Source organism: Chiloscyllium plagiosum, chromosome 48 (assembly GCF_004010195.1).
Source record: "Chiloscyllium plagiosum isolate BGI_BamShark_2017 chromosome 48, ASM401019v2, whole genome shotgun sequence".
Lineage (NCBI taxonomy): Eukaryota > Metazoa > Chordata > Chondrichthyes > Orectolobiformes > Hemiscylliidae > Chiloscyllium > Chiloscyllium plagiosum.
Genome location: NC_057757.1, coordinates 3,146,467 through 3,174,397, shown reverse-complemented (window position 1 = coordinate 3,174,397; position 27,931 = coordinate 3,146,467). Strand labels below are relative to the sequence as shown.

Here is a 27,931-nt window from a genome sequence, read left to right as displayed (position 1 = left end):
GACACACACATAATAACAGAGCCACATACATGAACATACACACAGTAACAGAGACACATACACAATAACAGAGAGACACACACACAGTTACAGAGATACCACAGCAACAGAGAGAGACACACACAGTTACAGAGATATACACACACAGAGTAACAGATGCACACAGTGACAGAGACACACACAGGCGCACACACACACACACAGTTACAGATATACACAGTAGCAGAGAGACAGACACAGTAACATAGACACACACAGGCGCACACACAATAACACAGACACGCACATAGCAACAGAGAGACAGACACAAACACACAGTAGCAGACACACACATATACACACACAGTAACAGAGAGATACAGTAACAGAGAGAGATACACACAAACACGCTTGCATGTGTACACACAGACACACATTAACAGATAGACAAGTTTACTCAATTCGATGCTCAATGTTCTAAATTGCCAGAAGCATAATCCATTTTGTGTAGTTTGTGTAATAAAATTGAGAGTGCTGGAGAAATTCAGCAGGTCGGGCAGCATCTGGGGAGAGCAAAACAAAGTTGAAGTTGTAGGTTGATGACCATTTTGTCAGTTTCCCTTGTAATTTAATCCATGGAGTCAAAACAACAATTTTCAGAATCTACACTGCACTTTGTCCTAGGGAAATGTCCTTGTTAAGGTGTTTTGAATTGCTCACAGTACTCAAAGTGTGATAACTAACATTCACACCACACACAAATGCCAAGCAATGATCATCTCCAACAAGAGAAAGAATCAAACCATCACCCCCTTGACACTCAATGTATTGCCATCACCGAAGTCCTCCATTATCAACATCCTAGGGGGTTACCATTGTACCAACTGGGCTCATTGTATAACCACTGTGGCTACAAGAGCAGATCAGAGGCTTGGAATACTGCGGGGAGTAACTCACCTCCTGACTCCCCAAAAGCCAGTCCACTAGCGACAAGGCACAACTCAGGAGTGTGATGGAATACTCCCCATTTGCCCCTGGATGGGGGCAGCTCCAACAACACTCAAAAAGCTTGACTCCATCCAGGGACAAAGCAGCCCAATCGACTGGCATCACATCCACTCCCCCCACCACTGACACTCAGGAGCAGCAGTGTGTACTTTCCACACGATTTGATTAGATTCCCTACAGTATGGAACAGGCCATTTAGTCCAGCAAGTTCACACCCTCCAAAGAGTAACCCACCCAGACCCATTCCCCTACCCTGACTAATGCATCTAACATTATGGGACAATTTAGCATAGCCAACCCACCCTAACCTGCACATCTTTGGACTGTGGGAGGAAATCGACACAGACTCAGAGAGAATGTGCAAACTCCACACAGACAATCGCCCGAGATGGGAATCGAACCTGGGTCTAAGACGCTATGAGGCAGCAGTGCTAACCACTGAGCCACCGTGAGCCATTGTGCCACAGTATGATGTACTGCGGCAACTCACCAAGACTCCATACAAGCATGCAACCTCTGCCGTCTGCAAGGGCACCAGATGCAAGTTTCTCTCTGAGCCACACACCTTTGGCAAACTCACGGGACGTGCAGGGAGTAGTATTGAGCTGATGCGTAAGGTGAAGACACCTGCTGTTGGAGCCTGAGGTCTCAGTGGCCTGTTCGTGAATCAGTATGAAACGTGGACAATTGCAGCCAAGTAAGGAAGCTCAACAAGCACGCATTCCTCACAGCTCGCAACTCTTTCTCGGAAGCTCACAGAAGGAAAGAATCGCGGATGGGGCAGTTCAGTCCTACATCTTATGGTCTTAAAGGGTTGATACACCCTTGTGTGGTCATGATATTATGTTTGACATGGATTCCATCTATGGTAGAGTTAGAATTTTTCTGTGCATGCCATCTTTTCTACACAATGAATACACATTGCACCCCTCCAAATACACTCAGTTAATTGCTCTGAACATTCTACACTGGCTAAAATGTCACTAATCATTGAGACATTAACAAGTTTGATAGTTGTCTCTCTCTCTATGCGATCATCTAAGCCATTAATAAGTAAATGATCAGGACTTAGGACTTTGGAGCAGAAGTGGACCAGTTATGACCCAGTTACACCGAATTTTAGTTACCTGTTGGTAAACACGAAGCAGCAAGTTGATATAAGTGGGTCATTTTCTGGTTGGCAAGATGCAATGAGTGGTGTGCCACAGGATCCAGGACAAGCGCTTCAGCCTTTTGCACTTTGCATATAAACGGTAGGCGCAAAGATAGGCAGGAACGTTAGATCGTGATGTGGACGTGAGGAGGCTAAGAAAGGAGCATCACGGACTGTGCGTGTGGGCACAGATGTGGCAAACCAAGTTGTCCATTTTGGCAGGAAGAATAAAAGAGAAACCGATTGTCTGACCAGTGGGAGATTTGCAGTGCTGTCAAGATCAGAGGTTTGGCAGTATCTATTACGGATGCATGCTCTGCGTAACACTGATATTCTAAAAGTAATTAGTGAAGCTAACAGAATGCCACTGTTTCTAATAGAATGTTGCTGATTCCAATAGAATGTTACTAATTCTAATGGAATGTCAATATTTCTAATAACATGTCACCATTTAGAAACATAGAGACATTGAAGAAAGGAGCAGACGGAGGCCGTTCAGCCCTTCAAGCCTGCTTCAGCATTCATCACAATCATGGCTGATCGTCCAATTCAAGAGTCTAATCCTGCTTTCTCCCCATAACCTTTGATCCCATTCTCCCCAAATGTTACATCTAGCCTCCTCTTGAATGTGTTGAATGTTTTGGCACCAACTCCTTCCTGTGGTAATGAATTCCACAGGCTCGCCGCTCTGTTGGTGAAGAAATGTCTCCTCTTCTTTGTCCTAAATGGTCTACCCTGAATCCTCAAACTGTGACCCCCGGTACTGGACACACCCACCATTGGGAACATCCTCCCTATATAGCCCTGTTAGAATTTTCTAATATGAGATTCCCCCTCACTTGTCTGAACTCCAGTGAAAACAATCCTAACCTAGTCAATCTCTCCTCATACTTCAGTTCTGCCATCCCCTGGAATCAGCCTGGGAAACCTTCACTGCCCTCCCTTGGGAGCAAGAGCATCCTTCCTCAGAAAAGGAGACCAAAACTGCTCTCAATATTCTAGGTGTGGCCTTACTAAGCCCCTGTATAACTGCAGCAACACATCCCTGCTTCTGTACTCGAATCCTCTCGCAATGAAGGCCTATATGCCATTTGCCTTCTTTACCACCTGCTCTCCTGCATGCTCACCTTCAGCAACTGGTGCACAAGGACACCCAGGTCCCTCTGCGCATTCCCCCTCCCAATTTGCAGCCATTCAGGTACTAATCCGCCCTCTTGTTTCTGCTTTCAAAGTGAATAACCTCACATTTATCCAAATTATACTGCATCTGCCAATGGCTTGCCCACTCACCCAACCTATCCAGATCGTGCTGAAGGATCTCTGCATCCTTGTCACAGTTCACCCTCCCACCCAACTTGGTATCATCTGCAAGCTTTGACATGTTGCATTTTGTTCCCTCATCCAAATCATTACTACATATTGTGAATAGTTGGGGTCCAAGCACTGATCCCTGTGGCACCCCACTAGTTAGTGCCTGCTGATTTGAAAAGGATCCATAAATTCCTACTCTTTGTCTTTTCCCCTCTACCAACCAGTTTCCTAGCTATCTCAGTAGACTTTCCCCAATCCCATACACTGTAATCTTGCACAGCAGTCTCTTATGTGGGACTTTGTCAAACGTTTTCTGAAAGTCCAAATGTACCACATTGACTAGCTCTCCCTTTCAACTCTACTCATTACATCTTCATAGACTTCCAACAGATTTGTCAAGCATGATTTCCCCTTCATAAATCTACACTGACTCTGTCTGACCTTGCCACTGCTTTCTATATGCTTCACCATAAGGTCCTTGATAATGGATTCAAGAATTTTCCTCACCACCGATTTTAGACTTACGAGTGTTACGACATGGCGGTTAACTCTCTGCTAATTAAACCAAACACCCAGAAAAGCTCACCTCGCCTCATAATCTGTTAAAGTCTGAGTGACAGAGAACTCCCAAATTCCACTATTTAAATAAAAAATATTAATTTATTCTTTAACTCTAAAAGTGAACATTGAACAATAACTATTCACAACTCTAAGCTTCCTTTCTCTTAACTGCTTGTTATCTGCCTCCACTTCTATAACTACATACTGTTCCAATAACCACTCATACTAAAATTACATCAACTTAATTTCAAAACCAGACAGCAGCTGTCGTCTCCGGTGTATGTCTTCCTCTTGCTGTCTGGGTTGTCTTTGGTCTTTTGTTGCTAAGATGTTTCATATGAAAAAGTTACCTTTGATAGAGAGTGTGTTGCTGGCAGTTACTCTGACAATGGCAGTTGTTCTCTCTCACTAACTCTCTCACAAATGTATAGGGCAGTATGGCCTAGTGGTATTATTCCTGGGCTATTAATCCAGAAACTCGGCGCATGTTTTGGGGACTTGGGTTCAAATCCCACCATGGTAGAATCTGATTTTAGGGGCGCCACGGTGGCTCAGTGGTTAGCACTGCTGCCTCACAGCACCAAGGTCCCAGGTTTGAATCCAGCCTCGGGTGACTGTCTGTGTGGAGTTTGCATATTCTCCCCGTGTCTGCATGGGTTTCCTCAAGGTGCTCTGGTTTCCTCCCACAGTCCGAAGATGTGCAGGTTAGGTGAATTGGCCATGCTAAATTATCCGTAGTATTAGGTGCATTAGTCAGTGGTAAATGTAGGGGAATGGGTCTGGGTGGGTCGCTCTTCGGAGGGTTGGTGTGGACTTGTTGGGCCGAAGGACCTGTTTCAACATTGTAGGGAATCTAATCTAATCAAACTCTCAAAATGTCTGTTTCTTTATACCCCAAACATTGGATTGGATTGTCTCATTGGTTCAATGTTGGCAAAACAATAAATGTAAAATTGATTGGGTTTTAGTATCCTGGGGCATAATTTAAACTGATTGGTTAAAATTGAATGGTTGTAAACAAAGCAACCAAAACTCATGTCTTTGTTTCACAGCCAAATGTTGCATATTTTTAATTTTCCAGTACACTCTGAGACTGCTAGTCAGTTACATGTCAGGTGCCTGCAAGCTCTCAGTGCAAAACAGCTTTCACCTTCTCTTAAAGGTACAGCATTAGTCTTCATTTGGAGATGTCGGTGTTGGACTGAGTTGTACAAAGTTAAAAATCACACAACACCAGGTTATAATCCACCAGGTTTAATTGGAAGCACACTAGCTTTCGGAGCGCCGCCTGATGAAGGAGCGGAGCTCCGAAAGCTAGTGTGCTTCCAATTAAACCTGTTGGATTATAACCTGGTGTTGTGTGATTTTTAACTTTATATTAGCCTTCAACTTCATAACACTGGTCTATAATTACCTGGTTTCTTTCTACCTCCCTTTTTAAATATTGGAATGACATTAGCTATCTTCCAATCTACAGGGACTATTCCGGAGTCTATCGAATCCTGGAAAATGACCACCAATGCATCCGTTATTTTGAGAGCCACTTTCTGAGATGTAGATTATCAGGACTTGGGGATTTATCTACTTTCAATCTCATCATATTTTCCCACACCATTTCTCTACTAATATTGACCTCCCTCAGTTCCTACCTCTCACTAAATCTTATGTTCTCCAACATTTCTGGTATCTGATTTGTGTTCCCTTTTGTGAAGACAGAACCAAAATATATATTTAATTGCTCAGTCATTTCTTTGTCCCCATCTCTTTCTCTTCACATACTGATAGAGATGCCAGTCTTCATGCTCCCTCAAGCTTATTTTTGTATTGTATTTTCTCCTTCTTCATCAATCCCTTGATCCTTCTTTGCTGAATTCTAAACTGTTCCCAATCCTGAGACCTATTGTTTTTCTTGGCCAATCTGTATGCTTCTTCCTTGGATCAGATACTACCTCTAATTTCCTTTGTCAGACATGGATTGGCACTCTTACTCATTTTACTTTTGTGCTGGACAGGAATAAGCAGTTATTGCTGTCCTCCCGTGCATTTCTTAAACGTTTGGCATTGCCTGTACACTGTCATCCCTTGAAGTAGCTCACTAGTTATAACAGATTGTTATTGTTTCAAATAGAATGTTACTAATTATTATTTGTGGGCAGCACGGTGGCACAGTGGTTAGCACTGCTGCCTCACAGCGCTAGAGACCCGGGTTCAATTCCCGCCTCAGGCGACTGACTGTGTGGAGGTTGCACGTTGCTCCCTGTGTCTGCGTGGGTTTCCTCTGGGTCCTCCGGTTTCCTCCCACAGTCCAAAAATGTGCAGGTGAGGTGAATTGGCTGTGCTAAATTGCCTGTAGTGTTTGGTGAAGGGGTAAATGTAGGGGAATGGGTCTGGGTGGGTTGCGCTTCGGCGGGTTAGTGTGGACTTGTTGGGCCGAAGGGTCCATTTCCACACTGTAAGTAATCTAAAAAAAAGTTACTGTTTCGAAGATAATGTCATTATTTCTAATAGATTATTACTGTTTCTAGTAGAATGGTTCAGAAAAGATTTATGAGGAAGTTGCCAGGGTTGGAGGATTTGAGCTATAGGGAAAGGTTGAATAGGCTAGGGCTGTATTCCCTGGAATGTCGGAGGCTGAGGGGTGACCTTATAGAAGTTTGTAAAATCATGAGGAGTATGGATAGGATAAGTAGACAAAGTATAAAAGCAAATTACTGCAGATGCTGGAATCTGAAACAAAAAAAGAAAATGCTGGAAAATCTCAGCAGGTCTGGCAGCATCTGTAAGGAGAGAAAAGAGCTGACGTTTCGAGTCTAACTGACCTTTTATAGATAGACAAAGTCTTTTCCCTGGGGTGGGGGAGTCTAGAACTAGAGGGCATAGATTTAGGGTGAGAGGGGAAAGATATAAAAGAGACCTAAGAGGCAACGTTTTTACGCAGAGGGTGGCACGTGTATGGAATGAGCTGCCAGAGGAAGTGGTGGAGGCTAGTATAATTGCAACATTTAAAAGGCATCTGGACGGGTATATGAATAGGATGGATTTGGAGGGATATGGGCCAGGTGCTGACAGGTGGGACTAGATTGGGTTGGGATACCTGGTCAGCATGGACGGGTTGGACTGAAGGGTCTGTTTCCGTGCTGTACATCTCTATGGCTCTATGAATGTTATTGTTTCTAATATAATGTCACTCTTTCTGATAATGTTATTATTTCTAATAGAAGGGTACTAATTCTATTGAAATGTTCTTGTTTCTAATGAAATGTTACTGTTTCTAATAGAATGTTATTATTTCTATTAGAAGGTTACGACCATGTATACTTGTGTCAAAGTCAACCTCATGTAAAAGTCGACCCCTTACTTTGGCCAAGAAATCTTGTATTTTCCATAAATAGCAGCTTGTGTAAAAGTTGACCCGACTATATCACATTATAAACCTCTTAAAAAGGAAATTGCATGTTCCCATTAACCCACTTAAACAAAATTGCATTCATTCATTCATACCAGTATCTCTACTCATCGCTCTTTGTTTACTGTATTGCGTCTCTATTCAGTCATTCATGAGTCTACTTAGCCCACTTGGTTTACCACAGAATGTTTTGATTCATTCATTCATTCATTCAGACTGATACTAAGTCCATCAGAGCTTATTATCCTTTGTTCGCTATACTTCCAAAAGTTAATATCATTAAAAAGTTAATTATTTTAATTGTGCCATTATATCTGACTAAAAGCGAGATATATTAGCTACATATATCTTTAGTTCTTTGACAAATTTGTTAATGTTGCTGAGGTTCATTACATCCGAGAGTAAATGGGAGGAAAATTGAAGAATTGAATAAATGTTTCATTTTAAGTGTGACACTATACCAGGCAATGATGATGTTGAACAGTGTGACTTTGCAGGATTTCAATAAATCTTTGACATGTTAAATTTTCGTACCGGTATGTAAAAATAAAATTTCCTACCAGTAATTCATTCTTGTTACTCTCGCTTTCATTTGGTAATTACCTTCTTCTGGCTTTTAACATAATTTGTTGTGTTTTTCTTCTTTACCCGAGATTAGTTGAGCGATCAAATCGACTTCTGCTAATAATATGGTATTTCGAACTGCAGCATGAATTTCAGCCCCTCAAAACTAGTGCCCGTGTAATAGTCGACCCTATAAATTGAACCTTTAAAAATAGCCTAAAAAATTCAACGTTTACATAAGTATATACGGTAATTTTAAATGAAATGCTACTGTTTCTAATAGAGCATCACAGTTGCTAACAGAATGCTACTGTTTGTGGAGGGGATTGAGTACAAAAATAGAGTGGGTATGCAGCAATTATAGAGAGTACAGGTCTCCTTATTTAAGGAAGGTTGCAAATTCATGAAAAGCAGTTCAGAGAGGGTTTACCAGACTAACCCCTTGAATGGATGGGTTCCCTTGTGAGGAAAGTTGGACAGACTGGGCTTGCATTCATTGGAATTTGAAATAGTAAGGGGTGGCTTGACTGAAATAAATAAGATCCCGAGGTGTCTTGACAGGGTTGATGTGGTGAAAGTGTTGTTTCATAGAGGGGCGTCAAGAACTAAGGGTTACTGTTTGAAAATAAAGCTCCATCCATTTAAGACTGAGTTGAAGAGAATTCTTTTCGCTCAGAGAGCCATGACTCTGTGGAACTCTCATCCTGTGGAAGCAGAGTCTTTGAATATTTCTTAAGATAGGGGCAGGTAGGTTCTTGATAAACAAGAGGGTGAAAGGTTATTGGGGGCGAGTATGCAGTCATGCATATATATCACATCAGCCATGATCTTATTGAATGGCACAGCAGGCTCAAGGGGCTGAATGGCCTCTTGCTGCTCCTCACTCCTATAGTTGATCCTTTGAGCCTCCTCCACCATTCATTAAGATCATTGCTGATCTGGTTGTGATCACTCTTTTCTGCCAGTTCACCCACAACCATCAAATCTGTTGTTTATTAAAACTCTTGTCTAATTGGGCCTTGAACGTATTTTGTGATCAGGCCTCCAATGCTCTCTGGGGGAGAGATTTCATGATTGTCTGAGAGAAAAAAAAAGTCTCTTCATCTCTGTCTTAAACCATGTGCCTCAGTCTCTTCCAATATCCATTCTCCTCAAGATATTCAATAGTTGTGGCTCTCATGTTTACCCTTTTCCCTTATTCATTCATGGGATGTGCATGGGATCAGCATGTATTGCCCATCCCTAATTGCCCAGAGGGCCAATAAGTGTCAACCACATTCCAAGGGCCTGGAGTCACATGTAGGTTCTGGCCATCGACTAGTCATAGAGACTTAGAAATATACAGCACAGAAACAGACCCTTCAGCCCACCTCGTTCATGCTGACCAGATATCCTAAATGAATCTAGTCCCATTTGCCTGCATTTGGCCCATATCCCTCTAAACCCTTCCTATTCATATACCCATCCAAATGCTTTTTTAAATGCTGTAATTGTACCAGCCTCCACCACTTCTTCTGGCAGCTCATTCCATATACGCACCACTCTCTACATGAAAATGTTGTCCCTTGGGTCCATTTCAAATCTTTCCCCTCTCACCTTAACCTATGCCCCTCTAGTTTTGGACTACCCCACCCTAGGAAAAAGATCCTTTCCATGCTCCTCGTGATTTTATAAATCTCTATAAGGTCACTCGTCAGCCGATGACACCCCAGTCCATTCAGCCTTTCCCTGTAGCTCAAACCCTCCAACCCTGGAAACATCCTTGCAAATCTTTTCTGAACCCTTTCAAGTTTCACAACATCTTTTCTATAGCAGGGAGACCAGAATTACACAGAGTATTCCAATAGTGGCCTAACCAATGTCCTGTACAGCCACAACATAGTCTCCCAACTCCTATACTCAATGCATTGATCAAGAAAGGTAAGCATACCAAATGCCTTCTTCACTATCCTATCCACCTGTGACTCTACTTTCAAGGAGCTATGAACCTGCACTCCAAGGTCTCGTTGTTCAGCAACACTCCCCAGGACCTTACCATTCAGCATAAGTCCTGCCCTGATTTGTCTTCCCAAAATTGTAGACCCTGTTGTACATTCACCCATAGTGTTCCAATAGCGGGGGGAGTCGCAGGATTTTGACCCAATGACACTGACAGAATAGCTGAGAAGACAAGAGCCTGTGAGATCTGAGGCGAAGTGGCATATTAGATCCAAAGCTGATGAGAGGCAGTAATCAGAGGGTGGTAGCAGAGTTTTAGAGTCATACAGTCTCACAGCATGGACGCAGACACTTCAGTCCAACCAGTCCATGTTGGCCCATGTTCCCAAACTAAACTAGCCCCACCTACCTGCTCCTGACTCATATCCCTCTAAACCTTTCCTACTCATGTACTTATCCAAATGTCTTTTAAATGTTGTAACTGTACCCACATCCACCACTTCCTCCAGAAGTTTATTCCACACACAAACTACTCTCTCTGTGTAAAAACGTTGCACGTTGTATATTTTTTACATCTTTCTCCTCTCGCCGTAAAAATGTGCCCCCTAGTCTTGTACCCCCACCCTAGGGAAAAGACAAGTATCATCAACTCTATCTATACCCCTTGTCGGAGAAATTAGCCCAATGAAGCAGAGGCCGCACAAACCAGATCAGGTGAAATTGACAAGCTGCTTATTACAAGCAAGATCGCTGGAAGAGAAATTGACTGGGCTGACACAGAACCGACGGTCTGTGCAGGTAGATCAAGGGTTCTCTTCCTCGAGCTGAGGAAGAAGCCAGGTTTTATAATAATCTTATACAATAAGGTTGATTAGAAATGGGGAAAGATACAATGTATTTGGAAATGGAGTAATCCAGCTACAATGGTGATAATTGAGAAGCAGTTATCGGAAGAATGTCCTGATTGACGATACAATGTACCATCCTGGACAGTATCCATGAGTTCTTGATGGGATCAGGAGATTCTAGCTCTCTTTGCAGGTCGGTGAGAATTCCATTGTTCCTGTCCTGGGTGCAAGGTATGATGGTGTCTCTCCATCTGTTCTTTGTGTGGCGTTGGTATTGCTGTGTTATGAGACTGTCCTCGGGACTTTGGGACAGCTGTGTTGATCTGGCATTGTTAGTGGGTGTTGGGAAGTGTCTGCGAGTGCTGTCTGGTTTCGCTTGTCAGCCTGTTTGGTCACTGCTGAGGCATTCTGGGCATTTCTGGTATAGTTTGGCCAAGTTTCCTGTGTTCAGTGTGGGCCTGCTATATGGGTAGGCAGGGTGGCAGATCTTTTCCCACACCTCTCATTATTTTATAATCTTCTATCACGTCGCCTCTCAACGTCCTACACTCAAGTGAAAAAAGTCACAACGTATCCAGCCTTTCTTTATAACTCAAACCCTCCATACCCAGCAACAACCTGGTAAATCTCTTCTGAGTCCTCTCCACCTTGATAACATCCTTCCTATAACAGGGTGACCAGAACTGGACACAGTTCTCCAGAACAGGCCTCACCAACATCCTGTACAACTTCAACATGACGTCCCAACTCCTATACTCAAAGGACTGAGCAATGAAAGCAAGTGTGCCAAGCATCTTTTTAACTGCCCTGCCTATATGTGTCACAAACCTCAAAGAATCATGTTCCTGCACCCATAGGTGATGATTCTAGAGGGATGTTTCTGTGACCTGGCTGTTTGTTGTGTGTACGTAAATGAACTGGACTTAATTGTAACATGCTATGATCGAGAAGTTCACTGATGAGATGAAAATTAGTTAGGTGGTAAATAGTGAGGACAACCTTAAACTGCAGGAGGATAGCAATGGACTGGTCAGCTGAGTAGAACAGTGGCAAATGGAATTCAATCCAAAAAGGCAAGAGATGACATTGAGAATGATCAGACGATGGGAAGCAGAGGGACCATGGTTGAACACCCAAAGACTTCTGGGCAGGTTGGTAGGAAGGCATATGGAATACATGACTCCATTGGAGTCATAGAATCCCTACAGTATAGAAGCAGGCTATTCGGCCCATTAAGTCTAAACCAAGCTTCCGAAGAGCATCCTACCCAGACCCACCTCTCTACCCGATCTCTGTACTTCCCACATAGCCTGCAAATCCCTGGATGCCATGGGGCAATTTAGCACCTAACCTGTACATCCTTGGACTTCAGGAGGAAACCCATGCGTACACAAGGAGAACATGCAAACTCCACACAGTCACCCGGACGTGCGATCGAACCCAAACCATGGCGCTATGAGACAGTGACACAAACCGCTGAGCCACTGTTCCATTAGCCGAGGCATCAAATACAAGTAAAAGGGAGTTATTCTGAAATTGTATAAAACACTGGTTAGGACATGATTGGTGGACTTTTGTAATGATGTTGCTACCTTAAGAAGGTTAGTTGGTCCTTGGTTTTTTGCAACAGAGGTAAAAAAGTGTCGAGTTTAACGATGTCAGGGGAGTGGCCAGTTCTCCCAGTTCAGGTTGCTTCTAGTTTGGTTTAGCTGGAGCAGTCACAAGATGTGGGAGTCCAGGGGAGTTGCAACCTTCAGTAAAGAACTCCTCTGACCGTCTCCTGAAATCTTTTATAGAAATTCACAGCACAGAACAGACCCTTTGGCCCACGATGTTGTGCCGAGATTTAATCCTAATGTAAAATATAGTAACTTAACCTACGCACCCCTCAACTAAATGCTATCCATGTGCATGTTCTTCCCTCCTGCCTGTAAGAATCTGTGTTTGAATTTACCTTTTTGACAAGAGATGTGTTTGTGGGATGCTACTGAACTGGAACAGTTAATGAGTAATAGTTACTGTATCACATCAGTTACCTTTTCCACTAGTTATTCTAAATTCAGTTTTCTTCTGTTCATGTTTAAACTGTAGTGTTTTAATAAATTCTCATCATAGAATCCCTACAGTGTGGAAACAGGCCCAACAAGTCTACCCCGACCTTCTGAAGAGTAACCCGCCCAGACCCATTCCCCTCCCCTATTACTCTACATTTCCCCTGATTAATTTACCTAACCTACACATCACTGTACACTATGGGGGCAGTTCAGCATGCACATCTTTGGCAGAGAAACCAGAGCAAATCCACGCAGACATGGGGAGAATGTGCAATCTCCTCACAGATAGTTGCCTGAGGTTGGAATCGAACCCGGGTCCTTGGCGCTGATGAGGCAGCTGAACTAACCACTGAACCATCATGCCGGGTTCACATGGTCATGGGTGTCTCAGTGCCTGAGTGGGTAATTTGCAAAACATTTCAGCGTGTCTTTCACCAGTCACTTGCACTGCCATAGTTGTGGGATCAAAGCTGGGAAATTGGATTCGTGTGTGTTCAGATCTGATTAGACAAGGTGGGCACGATGGGCCGAATGGCATACTTCAGGGCTATCAACATCAGTGAGTCAGTATTTCCAAGTCAGAATGGTGAGCAACTTGGAGAATAACCCACAGGTAGTGGTGGTCTCTATTCCAGACAGTGAATCTGAGGAACCATTAATGGAGAACTAGGAATTGTCAGATCAACTAAATGGAGATCTTGTGTCTGCCTTCACTGTAGGGGATAGAATTATTATCTCAGAAATAATCACAGAGGTGAAAGGGAGGTAGGAAATTAAACAGTTACAATCGTTAGGGAAAGGTTAATAAGAAAATTATTATAATTAAAGACTGACAAATCCCCAAGGAAATTATAGAATCATAGAATTCCAACAATGAGGAAACAGGCCATTTGACCCATTGAGTCCTCGCCAACCCCTCCAAAGGGCATCCACGTTTGGTCCCACCCTCGGGTGACTGTCTGCATGGAGTTTGTAAGTTCTTCCTCATGTCTTCGTGCGTTTCATTCAGGTGCCCCGGTATCCTCCCACTGTCCAAAGATGTGCAGGTTAGGTTGGACTGGCCCTGCTAAATTGTCCCATAGTGCCCAGGGATGTGCAGGTTAGGGTGGACTGGCCATGCTAAATTGTAGGAAACCCATGCAGACACGGGGAGAACGTGCACACTCCACACAGACAGTTGCCTGAGGTGGGAATTGAACCTGCATCTCTAGTGCTGTGAGACAGCAGTGCTAACCACTGTGCTACAGATTAGGATGGATTGACTGTGCTAAATTGTCCCATATTGTCCAGGGATGTGCAAGTTAGGGTGGATTGGCCATGCTGAATTGTCCCATAGTGCCCTGGGAATGTGCAGGTTAGGGTGGATTGGCCATGCTGAATTGTCCCATAGTGTCCAGGGATGTGCAGGTTAGGATGGATTGGGCGTGTTAAATTGTCCCATAGTGCCCAGGGATGTGCAGGTTAGGGTGGATTGGGCGTGTTAAATTGTCCCATAGTGCCCAGGGATGTGCAGGTGAGGGTGGGTTAGCCATGGGAGTTTACAGAACCAGGATGGGATGGGTGGGGGCTGGTGTCTGGGTGGAATGCTCTGCAGACAGTTGTTGTGGACTCAATGGGCTGAATGGCATGCTTCCACACTGGGATTCTATGATTTAGAGCCCAGACTTCCCATTCAGAGGCAATGATTCCTCTGGTGGACCCCTTGCCCTTTAATGAGGAGGTTAGGTTTAATTACAGCAAGCCGATGATTAATGTCAGCACAGTAACTATGGACACATTGCCTTTGAGGGAACAGAGCTGCCCAGGCTTGGAAACTGTTGGATGGTATTTAAGCATTAATTATTGACATTTTACTTACAGATAGCTTGAAAGAAAACAGAAGGCCCTTTCTTTATTATTCATGACTCTGACTTTTGGCTCCCTCGGCCTTTTATTTCGCTTATTAAGAGGGATCAGCGGTTCCTGAGGAAACTATTGGTGTGCCATCTGTCAAACGGAAAGTTCAATTGAGTTCAAACCCCAGCACCAATTTCCCCCACATCCCCCTCCTCAAAGCCCCCCCCCCCCCCCGCTTCCCTGGTGGAGCTAACCCGAAAAAGAAAAGAGCTTGCCAATTGGATTCAAATGAGCAGGAGACAGAGACTGTGGTGACAGGTTGCTCCAGCGGTGTTCCACAGGGATCAGTGCTGGGTCCACTTTGGTGAGTCGTTTATAGAAATGATTTGGTTGAGGATGGTTAGTAAGTTTGCAGATGACACCAAGATTGGTGGCATTGTGGACAGCATAGAAGGTTATCTAAGATTACAAAGGGATCTTGATCAATTGGGGCAACGGGCAGATGGAGTTTAATTTGCATAAATGCGAGGTGTCGCATTTTGCTTTTGAAACAAACAAGGGCAAAACTTACACAAACATTGGGCCCTGGATAGTGCTGTACAACAGAGAGAGCTAGGGGTTCAGGTACATAATTCTTAGAAGTTTGCATCACATATAGACAGGGTGGTTAAGAAGGTCTTTAGCACGCTTGCCTTTATTGCTCAGACTTGAGCATAGGAGTTGGGATGTTACATTGAGGTTGTACAAGGCATTAGTGAGGCCTGTTCTGGAGCACTGTGTTCAGTTCTGGTCACCCTGTTATAAGAAGGATAATATTAAGCTGGAGATGGTTCAGGAAATTGCTGGGAATGGAGGGATTGACCTTTATTGATCAGTGCATTGAGTACAGGAGTTGGGAGGTCATGTTGCAGCTGTACAGGACATTGGTTAGGCCACTTTTGGAATATTGTATGCAATTCTGGTCTCCTTCCTATTGGAAGAATGTTGTGAAACTTGAAAGGGTTCAGAAAAGATTTACAAGGATGTTGCCAGGGTTGAGTTAAAGAGAGAGGCTGAACAGGCTGGGGTTGTTTTCCCTGGAGCGTCGGAGGTTGAGGGGTGACCCTATAAAGGTTTATAGAATCATGAGGGGCATGGATAGGGTAAATAGACAAGGTTTTTTCCCTGGGGTGGGGGAGTCCAAAACTACACGCCATAGGTGTAGGGTGAGAGGGACAAAGTGTAAATGGGACCTAAGGGGCAACTCTTTCACGCAGAGGGTGGTGCGTGTACGGAATGAGCTGCCAGAGGAAGTGGTGGAGGCTGGTACAATGACAACATTTAAAAGGCATCTGGTTGGGTATAGAATAGGAAGGGTTTAGGGGATATGGGCCAAGTGTTGGCAAATGGGACCAGATTAGGTTTAGATATCTGATCAGCATGGACGAATTCGGTCTGTTTCTGCGCTGTATATCTGTATGACTCTATGACTTATAAAGACAGGTTAGATAGGCTGGGGCTTTTATTCCCTGGAGAACAGGAGGCTGAGGGGGTGACCTTAAAGAGGTTTATAAAATCATAAGGGGCATGGACTGAGTGAATAGTCAAGGTCTTTTCCCCAGGTAGGGGAGTCCAATACTAGACGGCATAGGTTTAAGGTGAGGGGGAAAGATATAAAAGGGACGTGAGGGGCAACTTTTCACAGAGAGGGTGGTGTGTGTATGGAATGAACTGCCAGAGGATGTGATGGAGGCTGGTACATTTACAGCATTTAACAGCCATCTGGATGGGTATATAAATAGGAAAGGTTTAGAGGGATTGGGCCAAAAGCTGGCAAATGGGGCTAGATTAATGATATCTAGTCGGCATGGCTAAGTTGGACTGAAGGGCCTGTTTCTGTGCTGTATGATAGATGTTTAAAATGATGTCAGTGTGACCAAGGAGACGTTAAGGTAGATCAGACTTACTGATGGCCTTCAGGGAGGGACCTCTGGCCTATAGGGGACTTCAGACATTTCAGGAAAGGCCAACATTTATTGCCCATCCCTAACTGCCCCTCCCTTGAACACATGGTAGCCATTTCAGAGGGGTAGTTAGGAGCCAGCAGCATTGCAATAGGTCAGGAGTCACATGTAGGGTGGAGGCAGATGTAATCCAAGCCTTCGGCAAATACTTGGATCAATGATCTGAGGGGAGGGAGCCCACAAGGCTGTGGGGAAGAGCAGGAAGAGGGGGACAAATTCATCTGGGGGAAGTAGTGGCAGACTAAGATTTTACAGTCAACCCCTTCCCAGTTGGTGCAATTTACATTCAGTGAAAGTACCTGGAATTAATCTTAATTGTGGATAGGCATTAAATGGCATCATACCTGGAGCGCTGCTGTGGTAGTGCCCGTATCTCTGAGTCAGGAGGATCTAACCTACCTGCTCCAGAGCTGAGTCATAACATCTCTGACCTGGTTGGTTAGAAAATATTCCTTTAAAAAAACACACAAATGTCCTTTAGGGACGGAACTCTGCCCTCCCTTACCCAGTCTGACCTACACATGACTCCAGACCCACCGCCAATGTGGTTGGCTCTTGTCCGCCCACTGAAATGACCAATTAAGCTTAAAGCCATTAGGGACTGGGCATGAAGTGCCAGTCTTGCCCAGTGATGCCCACATCCCGTGAAAAACAAAGGCATAGGGGAGGGAAGGAAATTTTTGGTCAGTTTTACGAAGAGGCAGCGATGTCAGTGTAGGCAGTGGAATCCAGCCACAGTTCTCGTTTTTACCAGCAGGTGGAAGCAGACTGTCACCGAATACATCTCACTCACTGAATGGGCACAGATGCATTTCTGATATTCCGCAGTTTCCCAAAATATGAACAGTCACACCGGAAATTCCAGCCGCTTGTCCTGGACACACGGTGGGGATTATTCACCAACCTCCAGTACTGAATTTAAATATCAAACTAAGAATGATCGTCCCCCCAACGAGCAACATCCCTAGGGTTTACCATTGATCGGAAACTGAAGTGGACCACCTACATAAACACAGTGGCAACAAGAGCAGGTCAGAGGCTGGGAATCCTGGAGTGAGTAACTCCCCTCCTGACTCCCCAAAGCCTGTCCTCCATCATCAAGGCACAAGTCAGGAGTGCGAGTGAATACTCCCCAGTTGCCCCTGGATGGGGGCAGCTCCAACAACACTCGAGAAGCTCGACACTATCCAGGGACAAAGCAACCCCCTGCTTGATTGGCATCATATCTACAAACGTCCACTCGCTCCACCACCCACGCTCAGTAGCAGCAGTGTGTACCATCTACAAGACGCACTGCAGAAACTCACCAGAGATCCTCAGACAGCACCTTCCAAACTTGCGACCTCAACCATCTAGAAGGACAAGAGCAGCAGAGACATGGGAACCCCACCCCCTGTAAGTTCCCCTCCCAGCCACTCATCATCCTGACTTGGAAATAAATCGGCCGTGCCTTCAGTGTCGCTGGGTCAGAAGTGCTTTAGGGAACATCTCCGGGACACCCGCACCCATCAACCCCACCACCCCATGGCCCAACATTTCAACTCCCCCTCCCACTCTGCCGAGGACATGCTGGTCCTGGGCCTCCTCCACCGCCGGTCCCTCACCACCCGACACCTGGAGGAAGAACGCCTCATCTTCCGCCTCGGAACACTTCAACCCCAGGGCATCAATGTGGATTTCAACAGTTTCCTCATTTCCTTTTGCCCCACCTCACCCCAGCTTCTAACCTCCAGAAACTCGATCCCCTGACCTGTCCGGACTTGCCCGACCTGCCCAGCTCCTTTTCCACCTATCCAGGATCCCTGCCTTCAGTCCTGAAGGGTGTTTGCCCGAAACATCAATGTTCCTACTCCTCGGATGCTGTCTGACCTGCTGTGCTTTTCCAGCACCATTCTGATCCAGAATCCTGGAACTCCCTCCCTAATGGGCGCTGTGTGGGTATCCCTACACCGCATGGGACTGCAGCTGTTCAAAAAGATAGCTCACCCCCACCTTCTGAAGGTGCAACTAGGGATGGCCCAGCCAGCAACACACACATCCAATAACTGAATTTGCAATAAAAACTTAAGAATTAAAGTGATGTGTGAATTTAGCAAACCAATGTGAGGAACACAGTGTTTCACCCAGTGATTACTTAGGGTCAGGAGTGCACTGCCTGGAAATGTGGTGGAGGCAGGTTCCATTGAGACTTCCAAGAGGGGCATCAGATGGTTAATTGGATAGAAATGGCCTGCAGGGAGATGGGGTGAGATGGGCACTGGGTAACAGAGCCAGGACAGGCACAATGGGCTGAAAGGCCTTCTTCAGTACCATAACAACTCTACAATATTAAGAGAAACTTTGCATTTGTGTAGCGGCCTCTCACAACCTCAGAGCATCCCAAAGCACTTCAGGGCCAATTGTTATGAAGTTGAAGGCTTGTAAGAGAGAGTGAATGCTGTTCTGAACTGAGAGCTGTGTGATATGACTCGATGGCAGTCCCAGAGTGTACTGGAAAATGGAAAATACATAACATTTGGCTGTGGAGTGGATGCCTGAGTTGGTTGCTGTTTTGACAACAATTCCAATTTAACCAATCAGTTTAAATTATGCCCCAGGGTACTAAAACCCAATCGAGTTTGAATTGATTGTTTTGCCAACATTTAACCAATGAGACAATCCAATATTGGAGTTCTAAAAAAGGCAGGCATTTTGAAAATTGGAGGCAGAGCAACTGCCATCGACACAGATCCAAGAAATTAGGAAACACTCTCTATCAAAGGTACCTTTTCATATGAAGCATATTGACAATAAAAAGAAAGAAGACGACCCAGGGAGATCTTCAGCTGGAAGAAGACAGACACCGAAGACTACAATGGCTGTGTGGTTTTGAAATTAATTTGATGTAATTTTAGTAAGTGTCTTAATGGAACAGCATATTGCTATAGAGTTGGAGGCAGATAATAAACAGTTAAGAGAAAGGAGGCTTAGAGTTATGAATAGTTGTTGTTTAATGTTCACTTTTAGAGTTAAAGTATAAATTGATGTTATTTTCTTTAAATAGAGGAATTTGGGAGTTCTCTGTCACTTATATTTTAACAGATTACGAGGCGAGGTGAGCCTTTCTGGCTGTTTGGTTGAATTAAAAGAAGGATTCGCCGTGGTGTGGTAACGCCATCAAGTATTTTTTTTGCTATGCCGTTATTGGTTGGTGCACAGGAGGATCCCACAAGCAGTGATGTGACAACGTCGCACTCTCCCTTTCTTTTCGCATCCATGTACCAATCACACACAGGGATCAGGAGCAAAGAATACCATGGGATCTATATTGCCTGTCTCCCAAATAATGCTCACTAGGGGACTGGGAAGCACAGGGACCTCAGCAACTAATTTGCAGATTAGCTGCAAGTCATGGGACTGGCACATCATATCTAAGACAGTGTTGGTTGACATTAGTTTGGAAAATGTTCCCTTCGCAGCATACCATGGCAACTGTCAGGATCTCTTGTTTTAGTGATGGTTAAATGTTGGCCCTGGGACCATCAGGAGGTGGGATAGAGAGCTCCCCTGCCATTCCGTTAAATAGTTTGAGACAATCTTGTACATTTAACCTATGGGGTTAGATCAAGTCTCTGTTCTCTGCCACACACAAAATATGGCACCTCCGATACTGCAACACCACCTCAGTGCTGGCACTGGGAGTGTCAGTCGAGGTCACAATGCATTGGGGAGACTAAAGGATGGGATGAGAAAGGCAGACCTATGAGTAGGAGCACTGGGTGGTCTAGGTGGTCTTAAAAACTCCCATTGGCTGCTCCAACCAAATCCAGTGAGCTCCTTACCCCTACATGCTGTTATACCTCACTGGGGTAGTACCCTGGAAATCAAAACCCACCACTTCCACAATCTTTTGATTTGATTTGATTTACTATTGTCACATGTACCGAGATACAGTGAAAAGAATTGTTTTGTGTGCTCTACAGGCAAATCATACCTTACGCAAGTACATCAGGGTAACAGAACAGAAATGCAGAATGTAGAGTTGCAGCTACAGAGAAGGTGCAGAGAGAAATCAGCTCTAACATATGAGAGGTCTGCTCAGAAGTCCGGTAACAGAGGGGAAAAAGCTGTTCTTCAATCAGTTGGTACATGTTTTCAAACTTTTGTACCATCTGCTCAATGGAAGAGGGTGAAGAGAGTGTAACCAGGGCGGGAAGGGTCTTTGATTACAGGAAGTGTAGACAGTATCAATGTTGGTTGGTTTGGGTGATGGACTGGGCTGTGTTCACAGCTCTCTGTAGTTTCTTGCAGTCCTGGGCAGAGCAGTTGCCGTACTGAAGTGTGATGCATCCAGATAGAGTGCTTTCCATGGTGCACCTATAAACATTGGGAAGTGTCATTGTGGACGTGCTGAATTTCCTTAGCCTCCTGAGAAAGGAGAGGCGTTGGTGTGCTTTCTTGACTGTAACGTCAATGTGGGTGCACCAGGACGGATTACTGGTGATATCTCCTCCCAGGAACTTGTCGCTCTTGATCGCCTCCATCCCAGGCATGTCCTCCACTCCACTTCCTGAAGTTGATACCCCAGCTCCTTGATTTTGCTGACATTGAGGGAGAGGTTGTTGTTTTATCACTGAGCTGCGAAGCTCTCTGTCTCCTTCCTGTACAATGTCTCGTTGATGTTTGAGTTATGACCCAGTACAGCGGTGTCATCAGCAAATGTGTAAATGGAGTTTGAGCTTAATGTGGCCACACCGTCGTGAGGGTATAAGGAGTACAGTAAGGGCCTGAGTACGCAGCCTTGCTGTGTTGAGGATTATCGTAGAGGAGGTGTTGTCACCTACCCTGACCGATTGTAGCTTGCCTGTCAGGAAGTCGAGGATCCAGCTGCAGAGTCCTGTGTCTCGGAGGTTGAAGGTGAGTTTGGTTGGAACTATGGTGTTGAAGCTCCAGTCAGTAACTCAGAGTCTGACGTAGAGGTCCTTGTTACCCTGATGTTCCAGGGAACTTTCACAAAAGATTTCCAAATAAGTAAACACAGTTCCCAAATTTACCTGACATTTTATTCATTCGATGCAGGCATCATGGGGAAAAGACCTTGTCTATTTACCATGCCCCTCGTGATGTTATAAACCTGTATAAGGCCACCCCTCAGCCTCCGACGGTCTGAGGAAAAAGTCCCTGCATCTCCTCCGGTTTTGATAAGATGTTTTCAGCATCCTTTCTAGTTTAGCAACATCTTTGCTGTTACAGGGAGGCCAGAATTGAACACAGTATTCCAAAATTGGCCTAACCAATGTCCTGGACAGTCGCAACATGACTTCCCAACGCCTATACTCAATGCTCTGACTAATAAAGGCAAGCATACCAAATGCCTTCTTTACTATCCTATCTACCTGCAACTCCATTTCCAGGAACTATGAACTTGCACTCCAAGGTCTCATTGTTCAGCAAAACTCCCCAGGACACGACCATGAAATGAAAAAACTCAATTCCCAATTTTAGTTGCTTCCCATTTGTGTTCCATTGGGTCTGGACTTCCCTCCCTGGACCTCTCCACCTTTCAAACTCGCCTCCATCCACCCTCCCGCTCTTTGAGCCAATCTTCGGAAATCTCCCCTTCGGAACGAGCCACTGAGGCCTGGTATTAGGTTCCACCCGCCTCGCCCACATTAGCGACGTGTTAAAAGTACTGAGCAAGAGGATTGTAGTTGAGTTCGCTTGGCTCGTGTTGTTACAGGTTACAGAGGTCGATCCCATCACAGGCAGAGGCGCCTGGACTCCCAGATTATTGGAGGGAGTGACACTAAGCCAGGCGATTGGCCCTGGCAGGTCAGCCTTCGGAAATACAGCATGCACATCTGCGGAGGCTCCATCCTCAACATGTGGTGGGTGTTGACAGCAGCTCATTGTCTGAAAAAGTTCAGGTGAATACGGCGCAGCGCAAGAGTGCAGTCCAAAACGAGTGAAACAGTTCTCAGGGAGATATCTGTACACTGACTGGTATCTCTCTGTCCCCGCTCTCTCAGGGAGATATCTGTACACTGACTGGTATCTCTCTGTCCCCGCTCTCTCAGGGTGATATCTGTACACTGACTGGTATCTCTCTGTCCCCACTCTCTCAGGGAGATATCTGTATACTGACGGGTATCTCTCTGTGCCCGCGCTCTCAGGGTGATATCTGTACACTGACGGGTATCTCTCTGTCCCCGCGCTCTCAGGGAGATATCTGTACACTGACTGGTGTCTCTCAGTCCCTCTCTCTCAGGGAGATATCTGTACACTGACTGGTATCTCTCTGTCCCCGCTCTCTCAGGGAGATATCTGTATACTGACGGTATCTCTCTGTCCCCGCGCTCTCAGGGTGATATCTGTACACTGACTGGTGTCCCTTAGGTCCCTTTCTCTCAGGGAGATATCTGTACACTGACTGGTGTCTCACAGTCCCCTCTCTCTCAGGGAGATATCTGTACACTGACTGGTGTCTCACAGTCCCCTCTCTCTGTCTCAGGGAGATATCTGTACACTGACTGGTATCTCACTCTCTCTCTCTCTCTCTCTCTAAGGGAGATATCTGTACACTGACTGGTGTCTCACAGTCCCCTCTCTCTCAGGGAGATATCTGTACACTGATTGGTGTCTCTCACTCCCCTGTACACTAACCCAACCAATTTTCCATTTGGTCTGACAAATGCCTTTCTGAGGAGAAAGTGCAGACTGCAGATGCTGGGGATCAGAGTCGAGAGTGTGGTGTTGGAAAAGCACAGCAGGCCAGACACCATCTGAGGAGCTGGAGAATCGACACTTCAAGCATAAGCCCTTCAACACCACACGCTTTTGGCAAACACCTTTCTGAGGTAACCCCCTCTCACCTGTGCTCGGCCTACTGACCTCCTCAAGGTCTCTCTTGGGAGGGAGCTGGTCATCCTGACATGGCCCTTTCCGAAGCTGGTGTTGGGATGGGGCTGAGAGGATTTCCAATCCCGCAACAGCAAACTCGCCCCTGGCTGCCCTCTCCTCCCACCACCCATCGTAGCAGCCATCGTAAACAACCATCTCTGGTAGGCCAGGGCCTGTTTAAATTTAGGCCTGTAGGTCAAGGCTTCCAAATGGAGTTTGAGCAATTGGAAAGGGATGTCGGAGCCCTAGGGGAGGGAGAGTGGAAGAGTGGAGGTGGTGGGAAGACCAAAGGGTTGGTACTGACAGATCGGTTTCTGTGCAGGGCAGAGCAGCTCTCGGTGGAGACAGGCTCCATTGAACTGGGGCACCACAAGGCGCAGGCGTTCAGGGTGGCTGGAGTCATCATTCACCAGGACTACGATCACTCGAGCCTGGACAATGACATCGCCATGGTGGAGCTGCAGACCCCCATCGCCTTCAGTGAAGACCAGTTGCCTGTTCTGCTTCCCCTCAGCGACCAGTTCGACATCGAGGAGTGGAAACCCTGTTTTGTCATTGGATGGGGTATAACCCAACACGGTGAGGCGCGGGGACCCTGAGGTATAAACGGGCCTTGGGTAGGTTACACTGGAGTGGGATCTCTGCCCCGCCCCTCCCCCACTTCCTTCGCCGTGAGATTTTGGTGACAGGGCGAGAATTTTAACGGACAGGATGTTGGCCAGGGAGGAGGGGGCAGCACCCTCATGATATATCAGCACCCACCAGGAACCGATGGATGAATGTTTAAAGACTTCATCCCATCACCGCGGGTATGAAGTCCCAGTGAGAGGTGGGGCAGAGGGCTTTCTGTGTGCCAGCCTAGGTGGCTCAGGGGGAGTTAGCACAATGGACGGTCTCCAAAAGTAGGGGGACCCTCATACACAGTCACTCAGTACCAGGTGGAGAGATTGGGCCCACGGGAGGTCCACTGTAAAACACTTCCCCACCCATATACACCCGCCGTCCACCCCACTCCATGGAACACCTCAACCTGCTACCCCACCCTGTGCTACAGCTTACCCTACAATACTCTTCACTCCTTCATCTCACACACACACAGTCACACACACACTCGCACACACACATATCTCAGACTGTAACTCACTCTCACAAATCTGTTATTTTATATATGAACTACACTGAACTCCTCAATTAGATTCTTGTCTGTAACCATGAACCTCTGGGTATCTGTTATAAAGAGAGTCGCTGTAACCCTCACCCTTCTCTTTGTTGTACTTACTGACTGTATTCCCTCTCCTTTCTCCTTGGTCCCTGTCTGTTGTCTCCTCATTATCACTTCCCCCTCCCGTAGCTCCAACATCATCCATCCCCTCTTCAGTTCTCTCCCGGCTATGTCCCCTCCCTGACGCTGGCTAGCACCACCATGGCGCACCAGCTCCCCCCTTCCCCGGTCCCGGTGGAACGCCTACTCTACGGGTTTGGTCAGCGTGGGTAGGAAAGGCCATGCTGAATCCTGTGTCTATCACCTCCCTTTAGAGAAGAGACCAATGATTCTCCAAGAGGTGGAAGTGGAGCTCATTGACTGGCACAGCTGCCAGAAGTGGGTGAAAGATCTGACGCGGAACATGCTGTGCGCTGGCTACGAGGAAGGTGGACGAGATGCTTGTCAGGTAAATCCTGTCTTATTTGTTGCAGTGGTGCTGATGGAATGAGCAGGAGAGATCATTCGGCCCCTCAATAAGACACAGGCCAGTCCTTCTTTCCTTTGCCCAGGGTGTGGGCATTGGTGTGCAGGGCCGTTGTTTGATATCCATCTCTAATTGCCCTTTGCCACTGACAGACTCAGCTCAGAGAGCGATTAAGGGTCAAGCACATTGGCTGTGGGTCTGGAGTCACAGGGAGGCCCGGACCGGGTAAGGACAGCGGATTTCCCCCCCGAGAAAGCATTAGCTTCAGGGTAGATAAAGAGAAACTATTTTGTTGGCACTGATGCCTCCCAGCGCCAGGGTCCTAAGTTCAATTCCAGCCTTGGGCGACTGTCTGTGTTGGTCAGAGAGGAGGGTGGAGCTGATAGGTGGGAAGGAAGATTGGCAGGTGGGACAGGTCATGAGGGTGGTGCTGAGCTGGAAGGTTGGAACTGGGGTGAGGCTGAGGGAAGGGGAAATGAGGAAACTGGTGAAGTCCACATTGATGCCCTGGGGTTGAAGTGTTCCGAGGCGGAAGATGAGGCATTCTTCCTCCAGGCGTCAGGTGAGGGAGTGGCGGTGGAGGAGGCCCTGGACCTGCATGTCCTCAGCAGAGTGGGAGGGGGAGTTGAAATGTTGGGCCATAGGGCGGTGTGGTTGATTGGTGCGGGTGTCCCAGAGGTGTTCCCTAAAGCGCTCTGCTAGGAGGCGTCCAGTCTCCCCAGAGTAGAGGAGACCGCATCGGGAGCAACAGATACAGTAAATGATATTGGTGGATGTGCAGGTAAAACTTTGATGGATGTGGAAGGCTCCTTTAGGGCCTTGGATGGAGGTGAGGGAGGAGATGTGGGCACAGGTTTTACAATTCCTGCGGTGGCAGGGGAAGGTGCCAGGATGGGAGGGTGGGTTGTTGGAGGGTCCTGGCCAGGTTGTGACAGAGGGAACGGTCTTTGCGGAAGGTGGAAAGGGGTGGGGAGGGAAATATATCCCTGGTGGTGGGGTCTGTTTGGAGATGGCGATAAATGTCAGCGGATGATGCGGTTTATGCAAAGGTTGGTAGGGTGTAAGGTGAGCACCAGGAGCGTTCTGTCCTTGTTGGAGGGGTGGGGTTTGAGGGCGGAGGGACGAGATGTGGACGAGACACGTTGGAGGGCATCTTCAACCACGTGGGAAGGGAAATTGCGGTCTCTAAAGAAAGAGCCATCTGGTATGTTCTGTGATGGAACTGGTCCTCCTGGGAGCAGATACGGCGGAGGCGGAGGAATTGGGAATGCGGGATGGTATTTTTGCAGGAGATAGGGTGGGAAGAGGTGTAATCCAGGTAGCTGTGGGAGTCGGTGGGTTTGTAAAAAATGTCAGTGTCGAGTCGGTCATCATTGATGGAGATGGAGAGGTCCAGGAAGCGGAGGGAGGTGTCAGAGATGGTCCAGGTAAATTTAAGGTCAGGGTGGAATGTGTTGGTGAAGTTGATGAATTGCTCAACCTCCTCGCGGGAGCACGAGGTGGCGCCAATGCAGTCATCAATGTAACGGGGGAAGAGGTGAGGAGTGGTGCCGGTGTAACTACGGAAGATGGACTGTTCTACGTAGCCAACAAAGAGACAGGCATAGCTAGGGCCCATACGGGTGCCCATGGCTACCCCTTTGGTCTGGAGGAAGTGGGAGGATTCGAAGGAGAAATTGTTAAGGGTGAGGACCAGTTCGGCCAAATGAACGAGAGTGTTGGTGGAAGGGTACTGTTGGGGACATCTGGAGAGGAAACAACGGAGGGCTTGGAGGCCCTGGTCATGGCGGATGGAGGTGTAGAGGGATTGGATATCCATGGTGAAGATGAGGTGTTGGGGGCCGGGGAAACGGAAGTCTTGGGCGTGGGTGGTGTCCTGAATATCTGTGGGGAGTTCCTGGACTAGGGGGGATAGGACAATATCGAGGTAGGTGGAGATGGGTTCAGTGGGGCAGGAGCATGCTGAGACAATGGGTTGGCCAGGGTGGTCAGGCTTGTGGGTCTTGGGAAGGAGGTGGAAGCGGGTGGTGCGGGGTTCCCGGACTATGAGGTTGGAAGCTGTGGGTGGGAGATCTCCTGAGGTGATGAGGTTCTGTATGGTCTGGGAGATGATGGTTTGCTGATGGGGGGGGTGGAGGGGAGTGAGGTCATGGTCGAGCCAGGCGCCAAGTCAAAGACACCTCCTCCTATCACCCCCTTGACCATGACCTCGACAGTTCTCTGGGGAAATGAGTATCACACTCTAACTGAAGGGCTTTGTTCTTACACTCCACTCCGGAGAGATTTCCGATGGTGCTGAGTAGTTTGTGTTTGCTTTGTAGGGAGACAGCGGGGGTCCACTGATGTGTCAAGGCATGAACTCCGAGTCTTGGATCCAGGTTGGCATCGTGAGCTGGGGGAGCGGGTGTGGGCAGTCTCGCAGTCCAGGCGTGTACACCCTGCTTGCCAATTACCTGGACTGGCTGGAGACGATGGCGGACGAGGCCGGAAAACCCTACATCCCGGGAAGGGACATTCCCTCTGAACCTGCGCGACAAGTGGTGGATGAGAACACCCTGTCCCAGGCTTCATTCCCCTACCGGGAGCTGACAGCACAATCTTCCAGGGCCTCCAGAACTGACCATTGCAGCATCCTCTGCTCGACTGTTACACTGACCTGGGCAATTCTATGGCCTGAGATGAATAAATAAACTAAATAATATT

The 27,931-nt window shown here is 46.6% G+C and overlaps 1 protein-coding gene across 2 annotated transcripts in view; it reads left to right on the top strand.

The window, feature by feature from the left end:
* Positions 1 to 27,931, top strand: part of LOC122544321 (serine protease 52-like) — a 40,164-nt gene extending 12,233 nt beyond the window's left edge. Inside the window, exons 3-6 of one of the 2 annotated variants that reach the window (XM_043683488.1) lie at positions 22,381 to 22,567; positions 23,863 to 24,119; positions 25,077 to 25,210; positions 27,550 to 27,931. In XM_043683488.1, coding sequence (XP_043539423.1) covers positions 22,381 to 22,567; positions 23,863 to 24,119; positions 25,077 to 25,210; positions 27,550 to 27,918 — 947 coding nt within the window. In that variant the 3' untranslated portion in view covers positions 27,919 to 27,931. Of the gene's footprint in view, positions 1 to 7,313; positions 7,424 to 22,380; positions 22,568 to 23,862; positions 24,120 to 25,076; positions 25,211 to 27,549 lie in introns of those variants that run through there. The other variant, XR_006310318.1, reaches the window with a different exon arrangement.